We start from the raw sequence: 10,835 nt of genomic DNA, 5'->3' as shown, positions 1-10,835 counted from the left end.
TTGGTGTCTCTGCGTAGATATTACAATTATAAGATTACAAATAACACACCCCCATAATCTAATAATTGTACCAGCTTAATTGTACTACAACCAAGAGTATGTTCAATTTGTCCAAGCACAACAATATTGATTAATTCAAACCAAGACCTTCAACACAAAAAATGTGTTTTGGACTGTGAAGTCCCTTTGTCATAACATCAGCTATCATCTCATTCGTGGGAAGATACAGTAAATTTATCACTTCACTTGATACCACCTCCCTCACAAAATGATGCCTCACATCTATATGCTTTGTTCTATTGTGGAACACAGGATTTGAGGCAATCTTTTGGGCACTTTGGTTGTCATAATATACATTTATGACCCCACAGTTCCCTAGCAGTTCTCCAACCAATCCCTTTAAGTACACTGCTTCTTTTGCAGCATCTGATATGGCCATATACTCAGCCTCGGTGCTCGAGAGAGCAACAGTCCGCTGCTTCCTACACTCCCACGACACAGCAGCACCAGCGTACATAAACACATACCCGGTATAAGATTTTCTGTCACTCACATCACCTGCCCAGTCTGCATCAACATACCCACTTATGTCACTTCTGTTTTGTCTGTACACAAGTCCAAAATCAATAGTCCCTTTTACGTAGCGCAACACTCTTGGCGTACTCCCAGTGTTCTTTACCATGCGAAACATTGAATCTGCTCAAGTAATTCACAGCATGTGGCGGGTTCGTCGCGGAGGCCCCATTTAATGACAACCCCGGATAGACAGCGGGCGCCGAGGTCGCGGAGCTGCGGGAGCGACGGATATAAAAGGCCGTGTCTTGCGGCAGACGGGGGTTATTTTGCTGTAAAACCAGACAGTGTAAAGTTGCTTGGTGGCTACTGAATAAAGAGGCCGAAACCCGAAACGGAGTTTACTTATTTTTACGGCAACAACACATGGTGTCAGGTGTGTTATTATGTCGAATAAGCAAGTCGAAGGGATAGGAGGTCCTACCTGGTCCATACCCCAGCAGTTTTCCTTCGTGGCGGAAGATTGGCCAAAATGGAGTCGACGGTTCGAGAGGTACAGACGAGCTTCTGGACTCGCCAAAAAGCCAGAAGATGAGCAAGTCGACGCATTGATTTATGCAATGGGTGACGACGCGGACGATATACTATCATCCTTCAACCTATCGGCGGAAGAAGAAAAGAAGTACAGTATCGTGTTTGGAAAGTTTGAAGAGCATTTTGTCCCGAAGGTAAATATAATTTACGAACGTGCCCGTTTCAACAAGCGACTGCAAGGAGAGACCGAAACGGTGGAAGAATTCGTTCGTAATCTGCATATTATCGCTAAAAACTGTAAATTTGGCACCCTGCGTGAAGAATTGGTGAGGGACCGTCTGGTAGTTGGTTTACGGAACGCCAAGTTGTCCGAAGCCCTACAATTGGATCCGGAGCTTACGCTGGAGAGAGCCGTTACAAAGGCGAGGCAAGCAGAAGACGTGCACAGGCAACAGACGCTGATAAGGAGTAACTCAGGGGAAGATAAAACAGTCCACTCGCAGGCACGAGGATCTGAGGTGGACGTGGTGCGGAAGAAGGCTCCACGGCACCAGAAGGCATCGACGTCAACAGCCGCCCTACCCGACCAAATGAAGGTGAGTGGTCGCAAATGTCCACGGTGCGGGAAAACGCCGCAGCACGCTTTCGCACGATGTCCGGCGCGTCAATCTGCGTGCGCCCTTTGTAAAAAGAAAGGACATTGGGCAGCGGTTTGCAGAACGAAGGCGGTTGCTGAAATTGACAAGCGGCTACCGGGTGAAGACGACCATTTCTTTTTGGGAAGCATTTCGACGGGAGAAGAACCATGGAGGGTCTCACTCGTCATCGGTAACCAAGAAATCCCCTTCAAAGTCGACACAGGCGCGGATGTCACTGTCATCGGCGCCGAATTATTTAAAACGTTGAAGGGAATACAACTCGAAAACACCACAACATTCCTCCGCGGCCCAAATCGAAGCAGATTGCAGGCCAAAGGAAAATTCCGGTCACTTCTACGTTGGAAGGATCGCGTGTACGAGGACGAGATTTTCGTGGTGAATGGAGTTGAAGATGCGCTCTTGGGACGTCCAGCTATATCATCCCTGGGAATTTTGACTTGGCTGCGAGAAATAACAACTGGCCATCCGGAAGAAAATTACCAGGAACTTTTTCGTGGGCTAGGAAGAATGCCGAAACCTTACGTCATTCGCATCAAGGATGAAGCCGTGCCCTATGCGGTATCTACGCCGAGAAGAGTGCCCTTGCCATTGAGAGATAAGGTTGAGAAAGAAATCAAGAAAATGGTGGGGGAAGGAATAATAACGGCGGTAGAAGAGCCGACGGAGTGGTGCGCGCCCATGGTAGTAGTGCCTAAAGCAGACGGAGGAGTTCGAATATGTGTAGATTTCACTAAATTAAATAAATGCATTCGGAAAGAACAGCACGAACTGCCAACCGTGGATGAATGCCTAACACTGATGAAGGCTTCAGAAGCGAAAATTTTCACAAAATTGGATGCTTGCAGAGGATACTACCAAATACCACTAGAGAGGGAATGCCGTCCGCTGACTACTTTCATTACCCCTTTTGGAAGGTATTGTTTTAACCGGATACCGATGGGATTATCTTCAGCTGGAGAGCATTTTCAAAGACGAATGTCTGAAGCATTGACGGGGTTAAAGGGAGTAGTCAACGTTATGGATGACATACTCGTATTTGCAGCGACGCAGCCGGAGCACGACGTGAGATTGAACGCCGTCCTCCAGCGTCTTAGAGAAAATGGGATCACTTTGAATCGCGAGAAATGCCGATTTCGGGTCGCAGAGACAAAATTCTTAGGTCATGTCATATCGGCCGAGGATGGAATCAAGCCAGATCCTGAAAAAATTACGGCAATAGAGAAATTGCCGCAGCCCGAAACGGTAGCAGAGATACGTCGATTTCTTGGAATTGTGCATTATCATCTGAAATTTCTCCCTCACTTGGCGGATGTTACCCAACCGTTGAGAGAGCTGATGAGGGAAAAAGAGCCTTTGCCATGGGCTGCTACGCACACCAAAGCTTTCCAAGAAATCAAGCAAAGATTAACTAGTGCCCCATCATTAGCCATGTACGAGACAAATCGACCGACAAGAGTATTAGCCGACTCATCGTCATATGGATTGGGAGCTACACTAGAGCAGCGGCAGTCAGATGGTGATTGGAGAGCGGTATGTTTTGCGTCACGGGCGTTGACAGATACCGAAAGACGCTACGCCCAATTGGAAAAGGAGGTATTAGCGCTTACCTGGGCGTGTGAAAAATTAGCAAATTATTTAGTAGGCAAGAAATTTCTTCTATGTACGGATCATAAACCACTCGTGGCACTATTGGGAACAAAACCCCTCAGCGAATTGTCCGCCAGAGTGCAGCGTTTCCGTATGCGCCTCATGCGTTTCGACTATGAGGTAATTTATGTTCCCGGAAAGAAATTGTATACGCCAGATGCTCTCTCACGATCACCAATCTCCAAAACCCCAAAAGAAGGCGATATTCTCACCGATGAAGACGTGGAATTGTACGTCGAAGCTGTGAAAGCGGATTTACCAATGAGCGACAAACTCATGAAGGAAGTGTTGAAAGCGCAACGAGAAGATGAAAGAACTCGACGAATAACTAAGTATGTGAAAGAAGGCTGGCCACGTAAAGAGAAACTGCTGTTGGAGGATACCAGCTTCTACCACGAACGAGCAAATCTTTCCCTCCTTGACGGGCTACTAGTCAAGGGGACCAGGGTTTACATCCCGGAATCATGGAGGAAAGAGATATTGAGCCGTATCCACGAAGGTCATCTAGGTATTTCAAAGTGCCGGAGGCGGATGCAGCAATCGGTGTGGTGGCCAGGAGCATCCCATCAAATACTGGAAATGATAAGCAAGTGCCCGGAATGTCTCGAACGTCGTCCATCGCGAGTAGAGCCGTTGAGACCTACGGAGACACCGGCACGGCCCTGGCAGATGGTGGGAATGGATATTTTTCATAGCAGAGGGCGTGAGTACTTAGTCATCGTAGACTACTTTTCAAAATACCCTGAAGTCGCGTATTTGGAAAATACGCGGGCCACGAACGTGATAGCGAAAATAAAATCAATATTCGCACGTCACGGAATCCCACAAGTAGTCCGAACGGACAATGGGCCACCGTTTGGAGGAAGAGAGTTCCAGGAATTCGCGAACAAATACGGAATGGATGTCGTAACTAGCAGTCCATACTACCCAAAGAGTAATGGACTAGCGGAAGCAGCGGTGAAAACGGTAAAAAACATACTGGCGAAAGAAAGAGACCCGTGGTTGGGGTTTCTTGCATACCGTGCATCACCCATGGAGTCGGGGTATTCCCCAGCGGAACTACTAATGGGACGTAAGCTGAGAACGACTTTGCCATTTCATCCTACGAAGTTGAATCCCAAATGGCCCAGCCTCACGGTCCTACGGGATAAGAATAAGGTCATCGCGGAGAGACAGAAGAGGAACTACGACCGACGACACCGGACGAAAGAACTACCCCTATTGCCTGCGGGAGCCACCGTTTGGGTGAGAGATCGTCGGGAGTATGGAACGGTTGTCGGAGAGTCGGGCCATCCCCGGTCCTATCTCATTGAGACGGGTAGTGGAGTCATCAGGAGGAATCGGGTGGCGCTGACATTAGCTGAACGGCAGCCGAGTATTTCGAGTGATTATGAAGCATTTTTTCCAGACCTCGAGTCTACAGCGAAGAGCCACAGCCCACCAGAGACGGGAGTATTCAGGACGAGATACGGACGACTTGTGCGTCCCCCTCAACGATACACTCCTTAGACCCGTTTCCCTGTTCCTTTCCCTGTTTTATTCAGTGTTTTTTCAGAAGGAGAGATGTGGCGGGTTCGTCGCGGAGGCCCCATTTAATGACAACCCCGGATAGACAGCGGGCGCCGAGGTCGCGGAGCTGCGGGAGCGACGGATATAAAAGGCCGTGTCTTGCGGCAGACGGGGGTTATTTTGCTGTAAAACCAGACAGTGTAAAGTTGCTTGGTGGCTACTGAATAAAGAGGCCGAAACCCGAAACGGAGTTTACTTATTTTTACAGCAACAACACACAGCAAACATTATGTCGGGCCTTGAGCACACAGATATATACAAGAGTGAACCAATGAGGTTCTGATAAGGGAAATTAGTCATGTCATTTGAGGAAGCCTCTAATTTCAAATTGGGTTCAATAGGGGTCGAAGCAGCCTTTGCATCTTCCATACCAAACCTTTTCAGTAACTCTACAATGTACTGCCTCTGGTCAATTTTTATGGTGTTTTTGCATCTATCCCTGGTAACCCTCATGCCCAGGAAATGACTTACTTCCCCCAAGTCCTTCATTTTAAATTTCATCATCAACTTCTCTTTAAGGTGTGTCACCTCAGTCGAGTCGTTGAAAAATACAAAAAAATCATCAACATACACCGCATTAATGACAATTTTTTCACCAGTAATTTTGAAATACATGCCAGACTCGTAACCAGATTTACTGTATCCCATTTCAATTAGTGAAACGTGAACTTTATCGTTCCAGTTCCTTGAGGATTATTTCAGCCCGTACACTGCCCTTTTCAGAAGGCAAACTTTGTTCTCATTACCTCTAGCAACAAAACCCTCTGGTTGGTGCATGTATACTTCTTCGTGCGTAGGTTTCCGCGGCGTTGTTCACGATGACTGCTAATTTCCGGGTTCTTCAGCCGCGTCTGTCGTTTTTGGTTGACAACAGTTTCGGAAGCCATCCTGCTTCCGTCTTCAGGTCGAAGGTGAGAAGTTTTCATTTTTTGCCGTCTTATATAGCACTGGCCGATCTCCTCCTGTGCGCTGATTGGTCAGAACTCTCTTCCAAACGTTGCTGATTGGGTAGCCATTGTCCCTGTTAATATTTTGTCTTTTGTAAATTTCAATTGCTTCCCTGATTTGCCTTGGGTAGTAGCGAATCTCTTTTGCCACTATCTTCGCTTCCATTGCAGAGCATGTTTGGAGTGAGGCCGGCCATAACATTGAATTCGAAAAAGCGAAGATCTATATCTTGTGATACCATGTGAACTATAAATTACTTTTTTCATCGTGAATCGATTTCCTGGGGGTCTATTCTCTAACTATGACTTCCCCTCTGGTAGCTTCGAACTAGCTACCAGGACTTGATACCACTAGTATTCCATAACTGGTTTCCATTTCAAGGTTAAATATAATAATTACTTATTGCATTTATTACATACACTTCTATCTCTTATTTTGGTGATTAACTGAGGTTTTGCATTATTAGTTGTATTCAAGACGCGATGCTAGTTAGTCGAAAGCCATCCGACTAGAAAGCTACCAGCAAATGCGAGTAGTTTCTACCGGAATTCTGCCAAGCATGTACATTGTACATACAAAGAATTCTCACACCTCTAGATCTCATGTATATGATCGTATCTGATCCCATTTCCTATCAACAGTGGGCGGAGTCACTTTTTCGAATCACTTGGTCGTGTATCCTATACTGCTTTGAGTTGAAATGCCAATTGATTTCGCTCCCTATGAGACACATGCGGTGCGCCCATTTGACCTCGGGCGAATCATTTCTTCCGATCTTATACTCGCCGTCTGCATTTCGTATTTGTCCACCATCAATGACGGCGCGCGGGATCGCTCCCTCCGAGGCATAGGCGGATCCAGGGGGGGGGGCACGGGGGCACGTGCCCCCCCCCAGACCCTCAAAAATATGCAAGATTTTTAATACGGTCCCATTATCATTGCGTTCGTCTTGTATTACGAGGTATCCTTGTGCCCCACCCAGAACAAAATCCTGGATACGGCCTTGCTTGTGCCCCTCCTAGAAAAAAATCCTGGATCCGCCCCTGCTCCGAGGTCCGTACGAGAATCGGGAAAATTTCTCATTCCTATTGTAAACTTTCTTGTACCGAAAGGAAATTTATTATTCATATAGGACCAATATAGGATCCTATAGGGACCTTAATTTATTGGAACCATTGTGATTCCTATTGGAAATTCAATTTCTCATAGGAATTTACATGATTCCTCAAGTATTTCTTAAAACCCTACAGGAAATAGAATTTCCTATTGGAATCACAATGGTTCCTATAGGAACCTTAACAGGGTAGTTTCCTTCATCAAAGAAAACGAAATGTATTGATTATGCTTCGTTACCCACGATTAGTGTATTCATAATATACAAATTATTTGGTTTTAGAAATCCCAGCTAGACGAATGGCAATGGTCAATTTTAACCTGATTTGAAAAATGCCAGATTGGCGCCCATGCGATGCCACTCCACGTGACGACACAGGGACCTAGTTTCTATACGAGTAGATAGGAGTTTTGCATCGCCGGAGATTACCAATGCATGCATGAGGCAGAGAGCTCAGGGAAACATCTCTTAATAATCACCTATTAAAACTGGCTAAGGTCGGAAAGTTTTCTTCGTTTGATAAGGTATAAATGATCCTTATTTAAGCCAAGCGCTACCTGCTAGCAGCCTCCGTCGTATCATCGCATATTTCCTCGCCCCAAGGTCACCTCACACGCCTACAGCCGGAACCAGAAATACGTCACACGGACTTTTCCCAGCATTCCTACTTAGCCGTCGCGTTTTCGCGCGCTTGAAAATTTTCACTTTTCGTTAAATCGCAAAAAATAGATATCGTCATTTGAAAACCTAAGAGCATCAAATGCGTACTCCAGGAGTAATAATATTTCGATTAAGGCAATAAAAAATAATAAGAAACCACCTTATTGCTCCCATAGGAACCATTGTGATTCCTATAGGAAATTCTTTTTCCTATAAGGAATCAGCGGACAGCGGACATTGTAAGGTGGTCCGGACCTCCGCCCCCCGAAACATAAAAACACAATTATTCCCCTTCGTAAAAGAAAACAAAATTTTGAAAAATCATGAATTAACAAAATATTTTTTTGACAAATTAAGTATTTTCGATTATGAAAAGTGTTAAAATTAGTTTAACACCCATTACTTAATACCCTGTTTTTCAAAAATTTCCCCTCTGGTTTTGGACCCCCCCGAACAAAATTCCTGTGTCGGATCTGTGTATTTGTTTAAAATTTTTAAAGTAGAGCTGTAAATATTCCCGAAGTCCACGGAGGAAGTAATTAAAAAAAACAATGGTAGTAAATGACTTTAATATTGAGAGAAGGAACAGCGTAGGTTGGTTTATCATTATGATGGTCATGTTCTAATGAATCACCCTCGCTTGCAATACTGCAAGGTTGGCTGTTGGCATTTAATACTGATTTATAAACCATTTAAATAATAATTTAACCGTCGGGAGAATGGCACGACTGTAGAATTTTGTGTAAATAATCGTTTGAAGTATATCGTGAGCCTAAAATTATTGCTTAAGTAAGAATGTGGAGGAAAGGAGTGTGTTGGACAAGGGAAAGGAGGGGAGAGGTGTATGGGGGGGGGGTTAGGAATAGACGTTAGGATGCGACGTTCAAACCCGGAAAGCTATTGGCTTGAAAGTGCCAAATGCACGCCAATTCGAGGGTGTGGAGATTTGATGGCGGAGTCAGTGGGAGGGAGGGAGGCAATAATGGATACTTTGTAGCATTGATTAAAGACGGAGTCGGGTGACAGACAATGTGTAGGAACTGGTAGAGAGGAGTGGGGGGACGATGGACGTTCAAACCCGTTAGCCATTTAAGCTTGGGGAGAAAAGAGGCAGGGGATGGAGAGAATATCTTGCAGGTTTTACACCTGGGACGATTGCAAGGTGAGGGTGTGGAGATGGTGACTGACTGTGACTTTTGAAGAGGGCGGGTGGCTTTAAATATGGTATTTAAATTCGGTGGTCTCTTAAATGTGAAACGAGGAGTGGAGGGGAAAATCTGAGAGGTAGACTTGTGTTTAGAAAGGATGAGATACAAGTCCTTCAATATGTTCTGTAGAACGTGAGCACCAGGAAAGTAGGTAGTGAGCAGAGAATGAGATCAATATTTGTGCGAGCGGGGTTTATTGGAAATACTTTTCGGCTTTTTTCTAATTTTATTTATCAAAAGTTTTTTGGGTAGCCGCGGTGAAAAAGAGAGGTGTGAAGTTTGGAGAGGAACTTTTGAAGGTCTTCAGGATTATTACAAATACTATGTCCCCGGACAGAGAGGGAATAAGGGATGGAACGTTTAAGAAAGTAAGTAAAAAAATTAAAATACAATTTTCTTCTTTAATTTAGAACGTGCAGATGTAGTTATTTTTAACTGAGCAAAATTGCAGGCAAAATTGATTCATCAATCACAATCATATCCACAAAAAATTACTTACATTCTTAATTTTCTCGAAGTGTTGTGCATTGAACACGCATGCTTCCAGCCATGTTCCTAATCTCTCGAGGACTGGATCCGGAGGCAATGGCAGATTATAGCAAAATTTTTTGTATATTTCCAAGCGCCATGGTGCTTTCAAAAATACCTTCGAAAATATTAATTATTATAGTTCTGCAGTTATATATTTGAAAATTTATTTTTAGTTTTATTAACGGCAAGTACCTACCTTCTTAATGGTAGATACCCACTTATTTACAAAATTCTTAAGATATTAATTATAATTATAAAAATCGTCAGATTCAAAAGTTGTATTGATACTCACGGTTTTTTCACAAGCATTGCAGTAAATACTGTTGCACAGTACTTGCAGGTTCTTGCATAGTGAAGCATACGCAGTCAGCTTGGCTTATGAAGACACTGTCCTTTCACCTTGTACATTTTCTTGGGCTGGGCTGCACAAACGAGCGGACGATGGTCTTGCGACGCTTGGGTACCCCAGCAAATGACTGAAACTTTACGCGGGTTACTCGAATATATAGAATCGTGTTCATGCAATGTGTATACATTCTCCAGTCCTTGTTGAGCCTTCATTTTTCCTGCAATGAGCATTGTGAATGCCGAGAGGAGAGCTAACCTTATTTGGCGAGGTTGCGTGTTCCTTTAGGATATTTGAAAGCGATACTAGCTGAATGCACAATATGACCTAACTATCTCGATAAAGTACTAGTATTCACGTAATCAGCTAAAATCTTGTTTGAATCCTTTAGAAATATCATAATTACTCGCGAAAATGCTGTGTTTCCTGGGAAATAGGCAACCTAGCCAAACATTCCCGCATTGATCGTTTTCCCGTATTCGTCCAACCCCTGCAAAGCGATAGATCGAGGTTCGACTGTGTAGATTCTAAGTGGCACACCTTTCCGGAGGAGCAAATGCAGACTAGGGAGCCTGTGACAGGTATATGGCCAAGATACAGTGATGCACTTGGAAAAGTACCCAAAGTCACCTTAGCAAAAACTGTTGAAGCTGAAGTGGAAGCTTATTTATCAGAGGTGAATGCACCACCAAATTCCTTCCCTGTGAAATACTGCGAGACCTGCATCTCCTACCCAAGGTTGAAAGTAGTAGCGAAAAAGTTTCTTGCCATACATTATTTTACATTGCCAGACACTATATTATAATTACATGGTGATGATATGAAAGATGCTTTTGTCAACTGATTCTTTCACAGATGTAATAATTTTTAAGTGGTGATCTTGTTGCCTGGAATTAGGTGATATTTTTCTTGGAGCGTATGGCATCAGAATCCTTGGAACCGGTATCAGTAGAATTGGAATCGAAATGTCATAATCAGAATCGGAATCGTTAAAATTTTGGAATCGACCCGTCACTAATTAAAACACAATAATATCCATCTATCCAATGGTCTGCATTTATGTAACACTAAAGTCTCTTAACTTAATCACTTCACCGGCCTCAGGC

General features: G+C 44.2%; 1 protein-coding gene across 1 annotated transcript; it reads left to right on the top strand.

The window, feature by feature from the left end:
- Nucleotides 1–939: 939 nt before the first annotated feature.
- LOC124163751 (uncharacterized protein K02A2.6-like) lies at nucleotides 940–4,862 on the top strand. Its single transcript, XM_046540831.1, has 2 exons — nucleotides 940–949; nucleotides 1,369–4,862. Exons 1-2 carry the CDS (start codon nucleotides 940–942, stop codon nucleotides 4,860–4,862), a joined length of 3,504 nt encoding a protein of 1,167 aa, XP_046396787.1.
- Nucleotides 4,863–10,835: the final 5,973 nt, after the last annotated feature.

Source organism: Ischnura elegans, chromosome 8 (genome assembly GCF_921293095.1).
Source record: "Ischnura elegans chromosome 8, ioIscEleg1.1, whole genome shotgun sequence".
Classification (NCBI taxonomy): domain Eukaryota; kingdom Metazoa; phylum Arthropoda; class Insecta; order Odonata; family Coenagrionidae; genus Ischnura; species Ischnura elegans.
Note: the sequence above shows the minus strand (reverse complement) of the source record. Positions and strands in the feature narration are given on the sequence as shown.